Source organism: Lacerta agilis, chromosome 6 (genome assembly GCF_009819535.1).
Source record: "Lacerta agilis isolate rLacAgi1 chromosome 6, rLacAgi1.pri, whole genome shotgun sequence".
Taxonomy (NCBI): Eukaryota; Metazoa; Chordata; class Lepidosauria; order Squamata; family Lacertidae; genus Lacerta; species Lacerta agilis.
In genome coordinates this window covers 16,617,268-16,639,457 of record NC_046317.1, presented here as the reverse complement: position 1 = coordinate 16,639,457, position 22,190 = coordinate 16,617,268, and the positions used below count along the sequence as shown (strand labels likewise).

The following is a 22,190-nucleotide window of genomic DNA, read 5'->3' as shown; positions in this document are numbered from 1 at the left end:
CAAATCGCTCTAGGCAGCTGTTTTTACCAAAGAATCTAACTAATCCTATGCACCATTACTCAAACTTAGTAGGGCTTGTTCTCCAGTAAAAATGCACAGAACTGGGCCATAAGGTTACCATCTATACCGCCAGTACTACAGAAAGTTGTTGAATACGAGCACTGGGAATGGGGCTATTGGTTTGTTTTTGTTCCTGTTTTTATTATATATTTTGGGTTTTAATTTTGTATTTTTCAGCTGTAAACCGCCCTGTGATCTGTGGATCAAGTGCGGTATAAAATTTAATTAAAATATTACTCTTAGATCCTCTACCAACAGCCTAAGTTGGATGCTCAAGCTTCACAGTACTAAAAACACAAACATACCCTGAACATCTTGTCTATGTTATCTTTCACGTTTAGTTTATCTTCTACTATGTCTTATGACTCTTATTATCTTCAAATCATTTGTTCTACAATTCAAATATAGCATGTGTCTAATGCTAAGGAAGTGGCTTGGGCATTTCAGTCTGCATGCTCTAATTGGTTCAATAAAGAATTTACTCTTCCCTTAAGTTATTAAATATTCAATATAGTACAACTCAAAGATCGAACATTCATGATACTCAATAGTTAGATCCATTCATTTTCATTGGACTACTCTTAAGTAGAATTTAGTTGGATATAATCCTTTGATCTTAAGTGAATAAAACAACATTTGTCTACTAAGCTTGATTCTAGTAGGAATCAGATACCTAAATGATTTAAGACTTCAACTCAGATGTGACACATTCTTACATTATCTGAATTTGATAAATAAATTTGCCTGCATTTACCGAGCTTTTGGAAATGGCTATATAAAGTTGAAATAAGGCAAGAGAGTGCATTCTTAAATCTCCACACCGTTTGAGAGTAGGCAAGATTATGCAGCCTAGAATGTAACATTGTTATTCTCAAATTAGCACATAATAGAGCAAGTGCTGAAACTGCTGCTTTGTTGGCATTGCTGTGTAGGTCTTTCCAGCCTCTGCAGCAGGCAAACGAGGGAAAGACCTCTGTTTACTCAACAATGCTACCTCACTAGAAAAGGCAGTATTGGCTGAGGTGTACATCCCCTTTCTGTGATACACAAAATATACTGTATGTTAAAACTTACAGTAAAGCTCAAATGTTCTACAATCTTCTCTGTGGGTTCTTTTAATTCACATGAGCGGCTCTCTTTCTTCTTACATCCTGTTATATCCGGAACTTCTTGCTGTACACTCCTGTCCTCTTTAAAGTTACATTTTGTTTCATCTTCATTGCCTCTTGTAAATTCTTGTATGTGGCTAGGTCTGTCCAGTTCAACCAGGCTTTGATCTGTGCTGTTCTCTATTCTATCAGTAGCTTGATCACCTGGTTTGGTATCTAATTCACTCTGCAAGAAGTAACATATCACTGAATTTGTGGAACAGTATTAGGTCATCAAAAATCAACAAAAAATACAAACAGTGCAATCCCATACATATATTCTCAGAAGTAAGTTCCACTGAGTTCAATGGGGCTTAGTCTCAGAAAAGTGGATATAGGATTGCAGCCTTAATGGGGTATCTCAATCTGTTATTTTAGTAACGGTCTTACTGTGAAAGGTGGTCCTCTTTGGGTATATGTATGTATCTTAAGTGAGATTTGGCCATTAACTCTAAACCCTGTGACAACAGATTTTGTCATACCTCAGTTCCATTCTGTGAATGAGCTCAGTAAGACCCTCTGATGCACAGAAACAGAACTGGACAAAGAAAAACCACTAAAGGGGACACAAATGACTCTCAATGAGAATAACCTTCTGTGCTAAGACCAACATTACTTTCTCCCGTGGGTGTAATGTGGATGGGAGAGCAACGTGGCTGTCTACATATGAGGGATGGCTTGTTGCAGTACCTTTTTTTGCAAAAGCTACCTCCTCTGAAACAAACGGGTCTAATTCGTAGTGTTACGTGTGGACAACATGGCTGCTTGCCATATTTTATGAATGGGGTGTTTATGGAGCCGCTGCAGCCCTGGTATAAAAATGTGTAGTGCCTCATAAACCAATGAAATACAGGCTTTGATCCATCAAGCACTGCTGGAATTAGAAACCTTATTGCCTAAAGTGGTCAGGTGAAAAGAGGGAAATAGTGTGCTTATTTGCCTGAATGTGTGCATTCTATGTATGTATCTTGACAGCCCTGTGAATGTGCCAAGCCCATTCAGTTGGGTAAGGAGGAAAAGGAATCCAAAAGCTAAGAGTTGAGAGGGAATGATAGCTGAGACATTGTGGATGTTTTTTGAATGTGCCGGACACAGTAGAACATATTCTTTTCTACTGTCCGTTGTACAACCAGCTACACAAATGCATGCTATTCCCTTTTTTGGGTAGTCTAACATCATGGCACAATGAAAATATCAGATTCTATCTGTATGACATTAACTCAGAAGTAACTGCAAGGGTGGCTGAGTTTTTATCAATAGTATCTCTCAGAGTGGTGAATAGCACTATTTAGTGGGAAGAAACTCCAATGAAAATCCTCATTATTACATGTTTTTACATGGATGTTTATCTGTATATGTTTTAAATTTTTATATATGGATGTTTTATGATGGGCTATATTTGTAATGCCTAATAAAGGTTTGGTGAAGTAAGATAGAGAATAAAACTAGATAGCAGAGAGCAAAGCTCTTCTGCCCTTTGATCAAAAAGGTAGTGATCAGAGAGATAAATAGATAGATAACGGGGGAGAGGCAGCAAAAAAGCTGTGGAGACTGAAAGGCTCCTCACTTTAATATAAAACAGAACTATGACCACAGAAAAGGATATAAGCAGAAGGAGCATATAAAGACACCAGGTTTGAGAGAGGAAACAGAAACTTCAGAAAGAGGCAATCAACTGGGCCTGCTCCAAGCAAAGGCAGAAAACAAAGTGAGGTCTGACAAAATCTGTTATGTCATAGGGCTTCCAGGCTTCAAGCTACAGGAGACATCCAACACCCAAGGAGAAAAGTTTCTTATAAATAACAGTCTGAAACATCTATTAAGTAAAATATAATATCAATTTGATATTCAAACATACTAGGAATTAAGTGTTTTCTTAAGACATTTCATTTAGTACCCCGCCCAAACATATTATTTATCAACTTACAGGATGGTCTTCACTGTTCTTTTTTTCTGTTTCTGTTGTGTGAATTTACTTCTTCTGAAGACTGAAAAAACAAGGTCATTAAATAAGGCTACAACCCCCAGCTAGGTCTCACTGAACTGAATGAGACTGACTTCTGAGTAGACATGTTTAAGTGCACTATACATCTTATTAAACCTAACACGTTTTAATAAAGCCAGCTGCATGCATTAAAACAATTGAAACGGTTTTGTTCCAACTGGCTTTCCCAGCTGGATAAATGGGTCTTACCATGAGTGTCTATTTTGTTAGGATTTTAGTCTTGTTTTAAATTTATTTGCTGTTTTTGTTACTCTTATGTGAAAATTGTGTTAAGGTGTTTTTTAGAAGGCAGTTACGAAATTAGCATCCCTAGTTGGTAGTTGAGGTGCCTGTCGAGAATTGTTTTTAATGCAGATTAAATCTCCTGCGTTAATAACTACAGAAAATTGAGTTCTTTTTCTCATTATTTGCAATAAAGATTCCAAACTGAATTGTTAAATTCCCATATACATCTCTGTATACTTCTCAAACAGGAGAGAACATATTGGCTAGCCTTTCCAGCCCTGTCCAGGGCATGCAAATTACCAACTTCCTGGACCCAGGAACTACTCATCCACAGAGCTTCCATTTTGCTAGAATTCAGGCTCAGTTTATTAGCCCTTATCCAGTCCACCACTACATCCAGACACCAGACAACAGCCTTTTTTGGCCATTCTCAAGTCAGGAATTACATAGAAACAGAATTGGGCATCATCAATGTACTTATGACAGCTTGGTCCAAAATTCCTAATGACCATTCCCAATAGGTTAATGTAGATGATAAACAGCACTGGAGACAAAGTGTCCTGTGGCACCCATAGCTCAAAAGACAAGGGGCCAAGGAGAACTCATCCAGTGATACCCTCTGGAACTGCCTCAGACTGGAACCACTCAGAATAGTGCCCCTGATACTAATTTCCTGTAGATCAGTCTAGCAGAATACCATGGTCAATGGTATTGAAAGCTGACAAGAATTATTAAGAGCAACAGGGTCATGCTTCCCTTGCCCCTTTCCCAACAGAGGTCATCCATTAGGGTGACCAAGGCAGATTCAGTTCCAAAAAACCTGGGCATGAATGAGATTAAAAAGGATCTAGATAACCTGATTTCTCCAGAAATGCCTGCAGCTGCATCACCATGACACTCAATGAGGTATTTGTGACTGGGCAGTTGTTAAATACCACAGGGCCCAGGGTGGGTTTTTTCAGGGATGACTGTACCTTCTTCAAGATGTCTGGCATAACCTATTACATGCAGAGATGCATTCATCACACCAAGAACCTATCTAATTAAACCCCTCTAGCTAGCTTTAACCAGCCATGAATGAAAATGGTCCAAAGGGCATCTTTTTGGGTGCAGATTCACAAGCACCCTGTCAATGCCATCCGGCTGCAAAAAACTGAAAATGATCCCACAAAATGTGGCTTGACGGAAACGTCACTTAGGACTGCATCAATCATAGCACCTAGCTTACTACAGAGATGAATAGGCCTTCTTTGCCACTTTCATTTCCACAGCAGGCACAATTATGTGCTTTAGCACATGTTTGGTAATCTTTGAAGTAGGACTTCCACCATTTGTGCTCTAGCCAGCGTCTAGCTTCTTTTATCGCATTAAGTCCTGAGTCAGAACAGCAAGAGCAGTTTCAGTATGGAAATAGTCCTAGGTTCTACAACACAATGCCAGAGACTGCCTCCACTTGCTTGATCTGGGAGGCTGCTGGACAACAATATATATAGCACATCACCTATTGGAAAAACCTAAATATTACCTTTACTGAAGCATCTCCTCTGTCATAAGGTCCGCTCTTGATGGAGTAAATACTGTTCGTATTCTCCGTATTTTCTATAATGTTGACACCGTTTTCACTTGCATCATTTGGTTGCAGATGCAGCATTTGTTCTTGTAATGCTCTGATCCTTGGAGGAACTGCAGGAGGTGGCTGTTTATCCCTTGGAGGAAGTGCAGGAGGTAACTGTCTGTCCCTTGGGGGAAGTGCAGGCGGCTGTTTATCTGTTGGAGGAAGTGCTGGAGGTGGCCGCTTGTCCGAGTAGCTTAACATCCTTAGCGCATTCACTGAGCTTCCAGCCCCAAAACAGAAACCCTACGGAAGAGACACCCTTGTAAGTACTGTGACAAACTTTGTTTCCACTCCTCCTTTTAACACAGGTTTTTACATTGTTTTGTTTTGAAAATAGGATCCTCAAGATCTGTGTTCCTATATATATTCATTAAAATAAGATAATTTTTTCAAGAGATTTTCTTCATTATCAACTATTTTGATTCAGACATAGTGGAAATAGTGTTTCGGTGACTGTCCTATATAACAGAATTTAATTATTAGGCTTACTTATATTCATATTTGATTAGAATAGAGCTTTATAAATGAGTATTAACAGTTTACTTTTAGTCAGAAAATGCCAAATTATGTAGCACTGCTGTGGCATTCATGTTAAATAATCCAATTTTCTATTTCATAAATCTTTAAATATGGATAATTTAATTGTTCCTTTGAGTTCTAGAATACTTCACTATGGAGAAAGATTATACTATCCTTGAAAAATAAATTACTATTTATGCCCCCAAAATATTAGCTGTAGATGTCAACAAGTTAAGTCTTCCTTATCTTGCAACACTTCTTTCTTAGGACTAGAAAGAGCATCATTATACAATCACAGCTGCCTCTTCTTGCACAAAGAGGTGGAACAATTGTGCTAGAACTAAGATGCTATTTCTGGAACTACCTTGTCTAAGTGGCTAATTGTACCCTTACTTCAGTCTCACTGGTGTTAAATTGTTGAGCAAATCCATTGTTAGTTGTATCTACTCTTACAATTTCTAATCCATGTGTGCAATATTGGTTCCCTCATGTGTCTGTGCATGTACATACCAAAACTGCTATTGCTATGATCACCAGCACTGGAATATGTAGCAGCAATGGAATCTCTTTCATGAGTGCTTTAATAAATTCACCAATTCCTTGACCTATGTGCTTCAATGGCTCCGTTACAAAATTGGTAAATGTAACAGCCAATGCCTAAAACCAGGCAGAAAGTAAAATTAGAATGATAGTGAAGCTGTCAGAATCAAACAAAATACAAATGACTCGGTTGAAATAGAAAATACCTTTGTTGGAGGAACAAGCCAAATAGGATTTACTAATACGGTTTCATAATACTTTTGACAAGGATCATCTTGGAACGTCATCGAGCTTCTAAACCATTCTATAGTTAAAAAGCAACAAATCATACAACCACAAAAATAGCAAGTATAATTTGGCTTTAAGGATGAATAAATAACTAGATGTTTTCAGTGTGCAATAATAAGTCATATATAGACAGTGAGAAGGACGTAAACACATATACTTGTCTTATCAGAGGAAATGATACAAGATCTGGAAGGAAATGATTTTCTAATATTTACACCAACACTCAGGGTATTTTAAAGTATATTTGCTAAACTGGGTGTAAGCCCAGTCTTGAGTGGAAGACATGGCTGAAGCACAATTTGCAGAACAGAATACACCCACCCCCAACCTTCCAGATTGGTATTTTGGCGCTGTGGTATAAATCACTGAGCCTTGGGCTTGCCGTTCGGAAGGTCGGCGGTTCGAATCCCTGCAACGGGGTGAGCACCTGTTGTTCTGTCCCAGCTCCTGCCAACCTAGCAGTTCGAAAGCACGTCAAAGTGCAAGTAGATAAATAGGTACAGCCCTGGTGGGAAGGTAAACGGCATTTCCGTGCACTGTTCTGGTTAGTCATGCTGGCCACATGACCTGGAAAAACGCTCTGCGGACAAACATCAGCTCCCTTGGCCAGTAAAGCGAGATGAGCGCCGCAACCCCAGAGTCGTTCGCGTCTGGACTTAACTGTCAGGGGTCCATTACCTTTAACTTTTTAGGTGAGCAATATAGGGGAGGGAAAATGGTAAAAGGGCTAAACAAATGGCAAATGGCACTTTCTTTCCTCAGGAGGAGGAAGTATCCATACCTTGGTCTGCTGCCAAATACTTAGTCCTATTTATTTGCTTTTAGTCCTGTTTTGTTCTGATTAGGTACATAAATAAAATGCAACAGATACAGAGAAACATGTCACTTTCCCTCTGTATTCTCTTCCCCAGGCCCTTTTCTCCTAGCCCTACAATGGGAAAATGTAGCAGAGAAAGGTTTTTAGAAGTTTGCTAACCTAGATTATCAAACTCAGTTCTCCTCCCAAATGGCTATTTGGTTTAGCAGCAGCACTAGAAGAGTGTACTGGGCTGAAAAGCCAAGGGTGATGCTGAACTTCTCCAGTATTTAGTTAGGTCTTCATTCCCCTTCGTCCCACTAAAATGCCTTTCTCTGTCATTTTTTTAGATGTTCAGCAGACCTGATTCCCAGACCCTAGTCTATCGCAAAAAAAACTAGTTTGGGCTCAACAACAAGCAGACAATATGTTTTCTGTAGATATTTCAAGGAGCACATCTACCTGACTTCTTCAAAGACAATTATATTAAATGAATCTACCACCAGGAAAGATTCATTTCAGAAGATTATCATTGAGCCAGCTGTATGAATGACACAGTCCAACTAAGCAAGTTGAAATGCTTGAATATACAGGCAATGTTTCAGGAATAATTATGTTTGAATCATTATATTGGCACAGGGAGGAGTGACCCAGAGAGTAAAATAAGCAATATCAGAAATGTGTTGTTGGCATCTGTCTCGAGAGACAATGGAGTGCGCCGCCAGGGGTGAAGCCAAACCTCTGCATTAGCAGCACCGAAGTGACCTTGCCGAAACACAAGCCTGAGCAATGTGTATGGAGGTCCTTCGCTGTCTAGACAAAACCCCACTCTCAGGCTCACTGTGGTCCAAAGGAAAACAAAGCAGTATGTTTGGCAACAGCTTGGAAGCAGGAGTTGCTGGAAGGAGACATACAAGGAGCCATCCAACCGTCTTAGGTACTCCACTCCAGATTTGTGTAGGGTTTAGAACCAATCTTAAAAATAAGCTTAAATGTTTACTAAACCAAACAAACAAACAAAAAATTATTTAAACCCCACCCCCACCCCACATCTGGCTGGGTCTCCCCAGCCTCTCTGGGCAGCTCCCAACAGAATATTAATAATAATAGTAATAAAGCGACAAAACATCAAACATTAAAAACTTCCCTAAACAGGGCTGCCTTCAGATGTCTTCTAAAAGTCAGATAGTTGTTTATTTCCTTGACATCTGATAGGAGGGCGTTCCACAGGACGGGCGCCACTACCGAGAAGGAAATCTGACATGGAAAGTTAGCAAGCAAAACAAAAACAGCTCACCTATTAGACCATCACTCCATTGGATCTTCTCAGCACATACAGTATCAAATTTTCCCATTTTTGCCACTTCAGCTTGATGCTGAGCAAAGGCTACCTACAACAGAAACAAAAGGATTTTAACAATTTATAACAAAATTGTTATATCAATTTCATTTTGGAATCTTTTTTTAAAAAGTGGATGAAAATCCTACTGCTATCTGTTTCCACAGAGCCTGTGGGAAGTTCCTTATGACTTAATATTTTGATATATTTTTTGTACTGTATTAATGCAATTTGGAATAACTGATTGGTTCAAAATTGGGGAAGGAGTACGACAAGGCTGTATATTGTCCCCCTGCTTATTTAACTTATATGCAGAATTCATCATGCGAAAGGCTGGGCTGGATGAATCCCAAACCGGAATTAAGATTGCTGGAAAAAATATCAACAACCTCAGATATGCTGATGATACAACCTTGATGGCAGAAAGTGAGGAGGAATTGAAGAACCTTTTAATGAGGGTGAAAGAGGAAAGCGCAAAATATGGTCTGAAGCTCAACATCAAAAAAACTAAGATCATGGCCACTGGTCCCATCACCTCCTGGCAAATAGAAGGGGAAGAAATGGAGGCAGTGAGAGATTTCACTTTCTTGGGTTCCATGATCACTGCAGATGGTGACAGCAGTCACGAAATTAGAAGACGCCTGCTTCTTGGGAGAAAAGCAATGACAAACATAGACAGCATCTTAAAAAGCAAAGACATCACCTTGCCGACAAAGGTCCGTATAGTTAAAGCTATGGTTTTTCCAGTAGTAATGTACGGAAGTGAGAGCTGGACCATCAAGAAGGCTGATCGCCGAAGAATTGATGCTTTTGAATTATGGTGCTGGAGGAGACTCTTGAGAGTCCCATGGACTGCAAGAAGATCAAACCTATCCATTCTCAAGGAAATTGGCCCTGAGTGCTCACTAGAAGGACAGATCCTGAAGTTGAGGCTCCAGTACTTTGGCCACCTCATGAGAAGAGAAGACTCCTTAGAAAAGACCCTGATGTTGGGAAAGATTGAGGGCACAAGGAGAAGGGGACGACAGAGGATGAGATGGTTGGACAGTATTCTCGAAGCTACTAACATGAGTTTGGCCAAACTGCGGGAGGCAGTGAAGGATAGGCGTGCCTGGCGTGCTCTGGTCCATGGGGTCACGAAGAGTCGGACACGACTGAACGACTGAACAACAACAAATGCAATTTGATGTTACTTGTAAACTGTCTTGGTAGGATTTGTATCCTAAAAGCAAGATATAAAGGAATCCAACTAATATACTTACAAATGTGGCTGCAACTTTCATATACAATAAAACTGCATAATTCAAAGTTATTAAAAGTCTACTTCTTAAAACATATGATTACTCAAAACAGATTGCACACATATGGCTCTTGAGGCCAAGCACTCTTCTTTCTGTGACTGAGCCATAACATTACTGAAAAATAGCAGAGAGGAAAGCGTCTATTGGACCTGCTGCAGCACACTGTTAATTTTTTAAGATTGGCACACAGAACAAGTAAAGTTCAAATCTACTGAACTGCTAGTAAATCATGGAGAAAGGAAGACCAATGTGCCAATCTTACTAGACTATAATGAGAACGAACCTGACATATTTTAAAATAGTTTTGCACAAGTATCCCAAAATAGCTTCCTGATTATTATTGGATCAATATCAAAATGTGCCAGATAAGAACATTTTATGTTTTAAGGGTAGCAAGTGTGGTAGCCTGAGTTTATATTCAGCCCTGTTATGATTTATGTTATTGAGCTAAATAGTGAGTGGCACAATATTTTCTGTATTTCCAGGGCACACTGATATCCACTTCCCCATTTCTAATTAATAAACACTAATAATTGTTTACCTTATATAGGTACATCCAGTTCCACCCAAAACTGATGAGAAAACTTATGAATAAAACACGTTTCAGCTGTGTAAACCAACCAATGCGTGTCCATAGTTCTGTAGCAACTATTACTGAAATGCACACTAAACACAGAAGTACCTTTTAGAAAACAAGAGATAAAGAGATAAATTGCAAAAGAATTATAAAAGCCAAGGCCATTTAAAATGGGAGGAACCTACATTTTTAGCATTGAAGCATTTTTAGCATTTCTCTGATAATAGACAAATCTTCCATTCAGCGTCTGCTTGAGGGAATCATGAGCAGTATGCATTAAAGGGATCATGGGGTAGGGTGGCAGCAGCCTCATTTTGGTTTCTTGAAGTAAAACTGAGCAATGTGGAACCATTATCATGTTGGTGAAAATTTATGAAACCTCATATTCTAACAGCTATAACTTCTTTTCATTTACAATAGCTTGATGGCAGCCAAATGTGAACTGAAATTTAAACAGATACCATTCTAATTATCACTCGGCCATGAAGCGTACTGGTGGATCTCAGGCCAGTCACTACCTTACAGGGTTGATGTGGGGATTGAAGAAGGGGAAAACAATGTGTAACACCTTGACCTCCTTGGAGTAAAAGGTGGGGTATAAATGCAACAAACAAATTGACTTTAGACTTTTGAAGTACATACCCCATGAAGCTGTACTCAAGACAACGCTATAAATTTTGAACTGATTCATATCCCTTTATTTTTGCACACCCAGACATAAATGAGGTGCTGAACTCATGGTAGGAAAGCATTCATGGCTAGTAGGCTGAAATTTAGATCACAAATTAAGCAGTCCTGACCTATGACTGCTGCCTGAAAACAGTAAAAGACTTTATATACTCAGGCTTCAGTGGGACAAAGCACTGCATATAGGTTTTATCTTTTTCTGTCTGGTGCAAGCGAGTTACCCATGACTATATTGGCTGTAGAAAAACACCTTACTGCAGAAAAATTATCTCACCATAAAGACATTATATGCATCAGCCCCAAATGTGTCCTCAAACTTCCATTTCCAAACTTCAGCATCATGATGCCTAAAGTTAATCAGAATATCACTGAGTGCATCATCCAAAGCAGCTGATTTCCAGCCCTCTTCATTAAGGAACCTGTTGATTTCATTAAATGTCTGTCTCGTAAGGATGATCTCAGCATCATAATGCACATCTCCAGTGTTATCATCAGGCTAAAAAACAAGACAACACAATTGAATTGGCAATTGACATTTCTTGCAGATAATAACAAAGCCTTACTAAATCACACTGATTGACTGCTGTAGTGACGAAGTCAAAGAGCAAAGAATTCTTATACAGTTTATGTGGTTACATTCTGGGGATTACACCTAAAACCAAAATGATGTATAGTCAAAACACATTGGGTTCAATGGCGGGTGGGACTGTTAGTCTTTTTCTCCAGATACTCCCCCCCGCTTTCCATTTAAAAAAAAATTATTTTGCCAAGCGTGTAAAGCTGAATGTGCACAAGTTAAATGCATGTAAGTTGCTGTACAAGGACTAGTCTGTCAAATAAGACCCTAATTATGATTTCTCTGCTTAATATTTTCTAAGTACACATTCACCTACTCTAGTCTCAAAATCAGGGCAAGCCCAATATATTTTGGCACCTAAGACGAACCACAAAATGGTGTAGCCCCCTGCTCTGCAAAGGAAGAAGGGGCAAGTTAAGATCTACATTGGCAATAGCAGGTAATGCATTCCTTGCAGGCCAGATGTACTGTCTTTGTGGATCTTGTCGTCTGAGGCAGTCGCCTCACCTTACCTCATGGGTGGGCTTGCCCTACTCAAACCTATTACCCAGATTCACAGGTAAAGCTGTTGATGTACCGGTATATACAGTACCAACAGAAGAAGGGAGTTATGTGAAAATCATATATCAAACCTAACACTGTAGTTATAGAAGTCCTAGATCCAGGGTTTTTACAAAACAAAAAACCAAGGACTGGTTTGGCAAACCTTTTGCAGCCCAAGGGCAGCATTCCTCCTGGACAACCTTCTGGGGACTGCATAGCAGTGGTGGGTAAGGTTTGAGGCAAAAAGTAGGTACTGTAGAGCAACAGATACGACTCTTACTCTTTTTACAGTTGGCTACATTAAGAGGTTTATACATCTCTCTCCACCATCCAAGCAAGCAAGCAAGCAAGCAGGCACGCATGTAAGCAGCATTAACACAGCTCAATGAGACAGTTGAGTTAAGCCAAAGCACTTGAGGAAAGGGTAGAGCAGTGTTGGTGAGGGGTATGGCCTGGGAAGGAAGCATTGCCTGGGAAGAATCCTAAGGGCCAGATAGGAACACCTTTGGGGAGGGGGGGGGGAAGAGACATTCAGCCCCAAGGCACCTCTAAGAGACTTTGCCTAAGACGAAGTCTATTAAAGCCTACAGAACCAAACCCATTTTATGCACGAATATAGGATGTTTTCATGTTTTATGTAAGATTACTTGTTAGCCACATGAAAGCAAAGTAAAAGAAAAAAATGAATAAATACATGGTTGGGTTCTATGACATACTGACTATTCCCCATCTTAACAATGAATGTGCTGCTTGTATAGGACACTGCTAAGAATACATTTTAATCTTTAAATGAGCAAATGTATATAGCAATAAGAACGTTAGCTTATTCAGTTACTCACAAGACCAAGTCTTCCAACTTCAATTAAAATCTTATTCAAATATCTCTTAAAAACATGGATGCTATTGTTTTCATATAACTTGGCTTTATCTTTCTTTTCATATTCTTCAAGCTGCAAATATAAAGTGTTTCAATATCACATTTTACTAATCTTAATTCATGTAATATATAATACATATACTGTGGCCAGACAATGCCTTAGCCAAGAAATAATTCATTGTACTGTACAGTGGTACCTTGGTTTAGAACCATAATCCATTCTGGAGGTAAACCAAAACAGGTTGTAACCCAGGGCGCGCTTTCACCAATGCCCCCCCCCCCAAATGTTTGTAATCCAAAAAAGGGACACACACTTCCGGGTTTGATGTGGTTGTAATCCAAACAGTTGTAATCCAAAGCGGTTGCAAACCAAGGTACCACTGTAGTGTGTATATACTTATTAGACTAATGTTCACATGTAGGCTAAGGTCCATCAATTGCAGAGGCACTCTGGCCTTTAATAATTGAAATCTACTTGCTGAAAGCATCCCAAAAACACAGTTCAAGGTCTATTTATGTTCAAGAGATTTGACTCCAGACAAGTATTGAAACCCATTTTAAAAATGAGACTTGTGACCCATCATGCCAAATGCAGTCCATCAGCTAAGAATGGCACCTAACAGGAGCATAATGAGCTGCTTGCTTTTGATGTCTGCTGAAATATAGTTATCAAGCAACTGGTAGCTTATGATATATAGCTGGTGAGCCAGGTTCAGCTTGGTGGGTCAAAAACTATACATGCCTATTATAACCCAGGAAACAGTCTATGTTTCTACATCTAATCTTTTGCATAGACAGGGGCTGTTGTGGTAGATCTTCATAGTTGCTCCACAATCTACATAGTAGCTAATAATACAATAACAAATATGGCCTTGCAGGCACTAATACTGCAATCCCACATTTACCTGGAGTTAAGTCTCAGTTAACTCCATGGGACTAACTTGTATGTAGTCGTGCAGATGACTGTGCTGTAAATGTACAAATCTGCACCTGTTGGTGTCAACAATGAAACTGTGACTGGTTTTAATAAAATAAGATTGTGGACCAAATAGTTAATTAATAGTATTGATTCTTACCACCACCTATCAATATGAATGCTTACCCAGGAATATATTTCTGTGAAAGTGATAGACCAGCAAGATCTGAATTTATGAAAAGAATATGTAAACAATATTTTCATAAATAAAGCAATATATTAAATATGAAGCATCATACATGCAAACAAACCTTAAGAATTAAAGAATCTAGTTGCTTTTGGCACATGGAAACATCCACAATATTTTCTTTTACCACTGATTTTTGGGGAACGTTATCTTCAGAATCATCCTGGTTCACCTGCAGTAACTGTAATCATAGGCATTTCTTAATCTTTCTATTGTAAATTATAGACAGGAAATGTCATATCAATACTGTGTTTTCCCTATTTTAAGACACCGCCTTATATTTTTTCCCTCAAAAAAAAACACAGTATGGCTTATTTTCAGGGGATGTCTTATTTTTATTATGTCAGTATGGTACGGTACAGCAATCTACATTTATTCAATTATAATTAAGTCGCTCGCTGGCAGGAGGGGCTGAGGAGGAGGCTTCCCCCCCCCCCATGCCTCTCGCTCGCTGTCTCCCTGCGTTCAAGGAACAGGCTGCAGGACTCTGGTGATAGGAGTCTTTTTTTCCACGCTGCTCGCTGGCTCCCTCTGCACCAGGAACAGGCAGGACGGGCCGAGGAGGCGGCAGGGTCTGGACAGGGACAATGGCGGCACTATGGCTTATTTTTGGGGTACGGCTTATTTTTTGCAATTGTGAAAAAATCCTGCTATGGCTTATTTTATGACTACGTCATAAAATAGGGGAAACACTGCGTGGTTGCTTCATTTTGCATATTTATTGGGAAAAGAGTAAATAGAGAAATAGTGCCCCCAGCTCCTCTAGACGGTCCAGAAGGATGTCATGGTCGATAGTATCAAAGACCGCTGAGTGATCCAGCAGAACTAGGAAACAACTTTCACCTTTGTCCCTAGCCCGCCGGAGATCATCGACCAGTGCAACCAAGGCAGTTTCAGTCCCATGATGAGGCTTGAATCCCAACTGGAAGGGATCCAAATGATCTGCATCCTCCAGGCATGCTTGGAGTTGTTCAGCAAACACCTGCTCAATCACCTTGCCCAAGAATGGAAGATTTAAAACTGGGCAATAGTTGGCCATATCAGCCAGGTCTAAGGATGTTTTTGCTCCCTCACAGAAGGAAGCATTCACCAACCCGCAGAGCCCATTGCCCAGCCCTCCCCGGCTCGCTTTTATTACCCATGGGTTTCCCATATTCACTGGGAGTCCCATGCCAGCAGAAGCTGCCCAGTACAGTGGTACCTCGGGTTACAGACGCTTCAGGTTACAGACTCCACTAACACAGAAATAGTACCTCAGGTTAAGAACTTTGCTTCAGGATAAGAACAGAAATTGGGCAGCGGCGGCGCGGCAGCAACGGGAGGCCCCATTAGCTAAAGTGGTGCTTCGTGTTAAGAACGGTTTCAGGTTTCAGGTTAAGAACGGACCTCCGGAACGAATTAAGTACGTAACCAGAGGTACCACTGTATCCCCTTCAAAACCACAATCTGTGCACTCAAGAGAGGATGTGCATAGAGAACTGCCCAAAGCCCTCCTGTCCACATGGTGCTATATGTGCAACTGAGAGCACTCATGGATTATAATTTTTTCAAAAACAAATGGAAAAGAAAATACCAATGAAATGTGGAAGAGAATTTGGCAGCCTTCAAAATCAACCAACTATTACTTTCTTCCAATCCCTTTTTTGTAATTACTCTGTTTGAATCTAAAGGTGCAATCAGAGCTCAGTAAGACACCCCCTATCAACTAATCAGTTGATCATAAGAACAGAATGGAATCGTTCCAGTAAGAAAAAACAATGTTCAACTCTAGGTTTATTAATTTGTTACAGTATGTGTTCTGTGTTGCATATGGACTGCAAGAAGATCAAACCTATCCATTCTCCAAGAAATCAGCCCTGAGTACTCACTAGAAGGACAGATCCTGAAGTTGAGGCTCCAGTACTTTGGCCACCTCATGAGAAGAGAAGACTCCCTAGAAAAGACCCTGATGTTGGGAAAGATGGAGGGCACAAGGAGAAGGGGACGACAGAGGATGAGATGGTTGGACAGTGTTCTTGAAGCTACTAACATGAGTTTGGCCAGACTGCGGGAGGCAGTGAAGGATAGGCGTGCCTGGCGTGCTCTGGTCCATTGGGTCACGAAGAGTCGGACACGACTGAACGACTGAACAACAACAACAACAACAACAACAACATGTGTTCTGTAAGGGAGGCAATACAGACATCCATGGTGAGCAGCTTCTTTAATGGGCATCAACTAAACCATTTACTGAACAGCAACTCAAATTCAAAATGTGTACCTTATCAGGCTTTCTCATGGTTCCTGAAGCTGCATCATAATTCAGCATGTCTGTTGGATCAATCCAGTCATCATTTTGAGTTTCGCTCCCTCCTATCAGCAGGATTACACACAGTATCAAAGGAACTAGCATCATCTGTCACAAAACACAATTGATGGTTTTAGCAGAATCAAAATCCTCTGGGACAAATTGAACTATTTAGTGCTGAGCATTATTCAAGGTAATTTGCCTACGTCATCTGGTTACTTTAGTTAAGGAACATAGAAATATAACTTAATTTACTTGTTAAACTTGCACCCTATCCTTTCTGCAAGTAACTCGAGAGTGGCATAAAAAAATTATCTCTTGCAGAACCCGTTAAATTCTACCTGCTTAGCTTCCAAACACCTTCAAAAACTTGATCTGTAGCATAATTTTACATGAACATCAGATCAGATTAACTAGTATGTGTGGAAGTCTGAGGTTGCACACTCAAATGAGGATCATATAGTAAACTTTACCCTAAATCATGGTTGCGAAACTCTGGCATACATATGGACAAAGGCAAATCTGATAAAAGCAAGCTGTTAACTCCTATTACCCAAGCCTGACCACAGATGTTTTAAAAAACAAAACCCAGTCTTCCCATTGACTGCTAGGAGTTTCATAGACGTATTAGTGCCATTCAAAGAATGATACCAATATCCAAACCCACAATTCAAAAAATAGGAGACTGAGAAGTGATATGCTAGCCATCTTCAAATATCTTAAGGGCTGTCACATGGAAGAGAGTTTTCTCCTGCTCTTGAGGGTAGGACTCGAGGCAATGGCTTCAAGTTACAAGAAAGGAGATTCCAGCTAAACACCAGGAAAAACTTTTGGATAGTAAGAGCTGTTCAGCAGTGGAACAGACTCCCACAAGGGGTGGTGGACTGTCCTTCCTTGGAGGTTTTAAAGCAGAGGTTGGATGGCCGTCATGCTTTAGCTGAGATTCCTGCATTACAGGGGGTTGGACTAGGTGACCCTTGGGTCTCTTCCAACTCAAGTTCTATGATGCATATATAGGGTGTGACATGTTCAAAACCTAGGCCAGACAGCAGCTGGGAAACTTAACACCACATTTACAGGGTTCAGGGTGAAATATAACTCCTTTACTAATGTGCCACTAGCTAGACAATTTTCTAAGAAAGTCTGGCTGGCATTAAAAAAAGAATTTCACTGAGACTTCTCTGCACACAAACACATTATTTGTTAGCAGCAGCATTTTTGGTTCTCAAAAAGACTTGTAAGTTTTGTGTCAAAGAAATGAAAGACAATATTTCCTTTTTCCTCATTGCATAGCAACCTCATACCAGAATTCAAGGGCTAGACTAGATCAACTTTATTATAGTAGAGCTGAAGGTGGTGTAGAGCCAGTGTGGTGTAGTGGTTAAGAGCGGCAGACTTGTAATCTGGGGAACCGGGTTCGCGTCTCCACTCCTCCACATGCAGCTGCTGGGTGACCTTGGGCTAGTCACACTTCTCTGAAGTCTCTCAGCCCCACTCGCCTCACAGAGTGTTTGTTGTGGGGGAGGAAGGGAAAGGAGAATGTTAGCCGCTTTGAGACTCCTTCGGGTAGTGAAAAGCGGGATATCAAATCCAAACTCTTCTTCTTCTTCTTTGTCCAAATGGTATCCATGTATACTTACAAGCAGACTTTTTTTTAAAGTGGCAACTCCACCAATAAGCTAGACATTGTCTACTTAAATGCTTATAACATTTGGAAGTATAACAATCCCCCCCAAAAAGACTCTTTCTAGTAAGCTTCTAGGGACCATCAAACCCAAACCTGATACTAGACACATTGCACACTTGTCTGGGACATCAACAGAGACAGTCTTGCTACTAGTAAGGTCCACTATTGCTGACATTTAAAAAGAGGGAAAGTTTCATATTTGTAAATTGAAACAATGTCATAAACTAATGGGCAGAGTGAAGGGTTCAATCCTGCTGGCTATAGCACATTTGCTGCAGGCAACAGACTGGCAAAGCAGCACCCAGCACAGGAATGAACCCTTCACTCATCAGCTGGTGAGCAACGGGTTCAATGCTGCCAGGTGCAGAAGTAGACCCCTCCCACCCACTGTGGACCTTGACAGTTGAGCAAGAACAACCCTCTATCAGTCACCAATGTCAGACTGATGTCAGACTGACATGTGAGTATCTGAAGAAGTGTGCATACACACGAAAGCTCATACCAATAACAAACTTAGTTGGTCTCTAAGGTGCTACTGGAAGGATTTTTTTTTATTTTGTTTCATAATAGGGTTATTACATAACAGTATTGTGAGCTATGGAGTCCTGAAAGAAAATGAATTGCCAATGCTGCATTCAGTTATGTAAGCCTGGTCGAGGCAAACACCATCTAGTTTTAGGTAAACAAGGGGTCCCAAACCTGGAATTGTCTCCATTTGCAAAAATCCCAAACCCCAATACAAGCTCAAATGTTTTTAAGGTAATGAGAAAATGCAGTTTAGAAGAGCTGGCATTTGTCTGCAGACAGTTTTCTAGGTCATGTGGCCAGCATGACTAAACCACTTCTGGTGCAATGGGACATCATGATGGAAGCCAGAGCAAACGGAAACACCAGTTACATTCCCACCACAGCGATACCGAGTGCACTGGTATGCTTTCGAACTGCTAGGTTGGCAGAAGCTGGGACAGAGTAACAGGAGCTCACCCCATCATGTGGATTCAAACCGCCAACCTTCCGATTGGCAAGCCCAAGAGGCTCAGTGGTTTAGACCACAGAGCTACCTGCTCTGCTACATGACCAAGGAACAGAAGCCAGGATGTTGGTCTACAGGTTAAAGTCAATAGCCAGCTTTATTTTCAACAGCTTGAATCCCTACTGGCTAAGAACCAGATTTAACTATTTGAATGGTGTGTTCAAGAACACACATTTATTTTCCCCTATAGGTAAACACGGGAGGCTGCTGTAGTGTCCCGACTGTTAGTGACAGGAGTCCTATAGGAATACATAGCTTTTGTATACAGATTATGCCATGGCACTCTGCATCCCGTGTCCTTAACAGCATATAACCCCCTCTTATCTACACTCCTGCCTATCTGTCTACACACACTCCTGCCTACCTGTCTAAATATGGACACTGTACTATGCTACTGGCAGTCCTCCTCATTTCAATGCTGCACAAGAACAGAAGAGCCTGCTGGATCAGGTCTGTTCTCGCAGCAGCCAACAACCAGAAGGTCTGTGGGAAGCCCGAAAGCAGAAGCTGAGCACAACAGCAGCATTCTCCCCACTCGTGGTTCCCAGGTCCCATCAACTGGGGGTTCAAACAAGTAGGGATAAGCCATTGGTAGGGAATGAACTGCAGTCAAACGTAACTATGCATGAAGGCATTAAGACCAGTGCATGAAGGTGTTAAGACCAGAGAAGTCTGTTCCTAGACTCATCCATGTAACTGACCAAAGAAGATGTGCCTAAGCAAGCTCCAAGCTTAGAGCAGGTGTTTGAAGCTATCTTTCTGTATTTTCTACCCAATAGTATTCTGCCTGTGTTCTCTTTGCTGCTGCTTGGATAAATGCATGGATCTATGACCTTTGTAAGCAGCACATTTTAAACTTACTTAATAGCATGCAGTCAGTTCGTTGGAAGATGGGTAGAAAGAATGCTGTTTGCAAGCAGGCTAAATAGGATAAAAGGGTCTAACAACATAAGGCTATAGAGCTGCTTGACTTTTGTTAATTTAAACTCTGCTACTGGGGGCTCTCTCCTGCTAGCAGGGACATAGCTACCGGTAGGGGGTTGGTCAGGTTGGACCACGCTAAGGGCACAGTTGGGGGGGGGGCGGGGCGGATACAAAAAACCGCATCTCTCCACTCTGGCTCGGAGTGTGGGTCATCGCAACAGCCTCGCGGGGGGTGGGGTGGCTCCCCAGTCTGGCTGGCCATCAGAGCGCAAGGGATTGGGGGAGGTGATCCATCTCCTTACTCAGAGCGCAAGGGAGCCCAGATATGCCTCTGCTTCTTGGGAGTGAATTTAACCCCGCATTTTGAATCCAGACACCCAGATTCTTTTTGTTATTTACTCCCCTCCCCCTGCATAAAAGCCCCACATACCTTTGGGTCACAGGCAGGGCTTTTTCAGCCAGAAGTCGCCCGAACTCAACTCCGGCGCACCTCTCAGGTGGGCGCCACTGCCATTATAAGAGAACAAGGGAGATTCATGGGGATTTCCGGCTCCTCTTTTTCTGGAAAAATAGCACAGGTCACAGGGATTTGTCTTTTCCTCCCCGCACACCACAGATAGGGTTGGCCACCGCCACCGAAAGGGAAAGCTGCTGCTTTGAAAAGCAGCAACAGCCAGGGTGGGAGGCAGGTCAGACTCCCGCCCACACTCCTGCCTGCCTGAGAGGGAAAACGCTTCTCGCCTGCATTAGACGCCGTGCAACCGTCTTGGGGGGGGGGGGATGAAAAGGGGAAGGCGGAACGGCAACCCCGGAGAGGGAAAATGCCTCGTCGTCATCCAGGCCCGGGGGGAGCGGGGAGAACGACAGGAGGAGGACCGAGGCCACGACCGCTGGCTGGCGGGGCGTCCCCGCCTGAGGGAAAGAGGCGACGGACGGAGGAAAACTGAGGAAACCACCACGCCCACAACCAACGAACACACAACCCCCTCCGCCGCATTAGCAACGCGCGCGCACCACCTGAGGTATTCGCTTCGCCAACCGCCAACGGTTCCTCGCGCTTTTAAAAACAAGCGAACGAAGGCAACGGACCCACATCCGTCTCGCAACTTCCGGCCCAACCGCGCTTCCTCGGCCGTCATCCGCCTCGGCCTGGGGCTTGGCGTTCGGTGGCTTCCTTCGCTCGCGCCTCTCGATCGGCAGTCGACTTGGCTCGCCTGCCGCGGGCGCTCTGATAGCCGTGTGATAGGGTGGTGGTGGCGGCGAGGTTGGGATGCTTAAGTTTATATCCGTTTTGCTCGGCAGGGCTTTCTTGTCTTGACTAGATGCGCGCGGGGTTGTGCTGCAAAAGAGAGGGCAGTTCTTTTAGCCAGAGTGCAAAGGCAAAGGTGTCGCATCTTATTTCGAAGTAGAGTGCTTTTGTTCTTAAACTGATAGGTTTTACTAGTATTGCAGCAATAACACTGCTTAGCCTATTTGCAAAACTAAGCAGGGTACTCCGGTGTGGTTTCAGATTGGGTGGGAAACCGCGTGTTGCGATATCTACATTGTAGGGGCTTGAACTAATTGGTCCTGAGGGTCCCTTCCAACTCCATGATTCTGCGAAACCCGGGACTCTTATTCAGAAGACGGAATTGCAGCTGGTGTACTGTCCTCTTTGGCGGGAGGCCGCTTTAATTTAGAAGTACTGTACCCACTAATGGTTTTTTTTTTTTTTTAACTTCCCTCTAATGTCACATCCTCAAGCTTCATTTAAGCTGTATAGTTGTTGTTTTTTAAGTGTTTTGCCTTTAATATAGTATAACTTTTAGATAGACCAGCCAAGATTTTAGGCACCCTACATGAATTTGACCAAACTGCGAGAGGCAGTGGATGACAGGAGTGCCCAGTGTGCTCTGGTCCATGGGGTCACGAAGAGTCCGACACACTAAACAACAACAAATTATGCCGTGCACTGGTTTTCCAACTGGTGGATTGGGAGAGTTGCAGCCTGATCTAAATT

At 41.8% G+C, this 22,190-nt stretch overlaps 1 protein-coding gene across 7 annotated transcripts; it reads right to left on the bottom strand.

Annotated features, from left to right (window-relative positions):
- Nucleotides 1–1,265: 1,265 nt before the first annotated feature.
- On the bottom strand, nt 1,266–21,301 carry CLCC1 (chloride channel CLIC like 1). Of its 7 annotated transcripts, none has more exons than XM_033151459.1 (13): nt 21,209–21,283; nt 20,622–20,752; nt 16,521–16,655; nt 14,313–14,441; nt 13,060–13,170; nt 11,375–11,596; nt 10,378–10,518; nt 8,494–8,587; nt 6,319–6,416; nt 6,083–6,229; nt 4,964–5,296; nt 3,136–3,196; nt 1,266–1,395 (listed from the first exon to the last, which is right to left on the bottom strand). In XM_033151459.1, exons 3-12 carry the CDS (start codon nt 16,653–16,655, stop codon nt 3,146–3,148), a joined length of 1,461 nt encoding a protein of 486 aa, XP_033007350.1. In that variant the 5' UTR covers nt 20,622–20,752; nt 21,209–21,283; the 3' UTR covers nt 1,266–1,395; nt 3,136–3,145. The 7 variants fall into 7 exon arrangements, with proteins under 7 accessions (XP_033007350.1, XP_033007351.1, XP_033007348.1 ...); XM_033151460.1 differs by having other exon boundaries at nt 20,622–20,698; nt 21,209–21,282; XM_033151457.1 differs by lacking the exon at nt 20,622–20,752 and having other exon boundaries at nt 21,209–21,301.
- Nucleotides 21,302–22,190: the final 889 nt, after the last annotated feature.

What these genes read in the sequence shown, in the direction of transcription:
- CLCC1 (XM_033151457.1), bottom strand. Translation starts at nt 21,286, where the DNA reads ATGTGGGTCCGTTGCCTTCGTTCGCTTGTTTTTAAAAGCGCGAGGAAC. An exon ending in TGGCGAAGCGAATACCTCAG is followed by an intron (nt 16,656 to 21,208) that starts GTGGTGCGCGCG and finishes GTTTTGTGACAG; the next exon opens with ATGATGCTAGTTCCTTTGAT. An exon ending in ATGCATATAATGTCTTTATG is followed by an intron (nt 10,519 to 11,374) that starts GTGAGATAATTT and finishes GTTTTCTAAAAG; the next exon opens with GTACTTCTGTGTTTAGTGTG.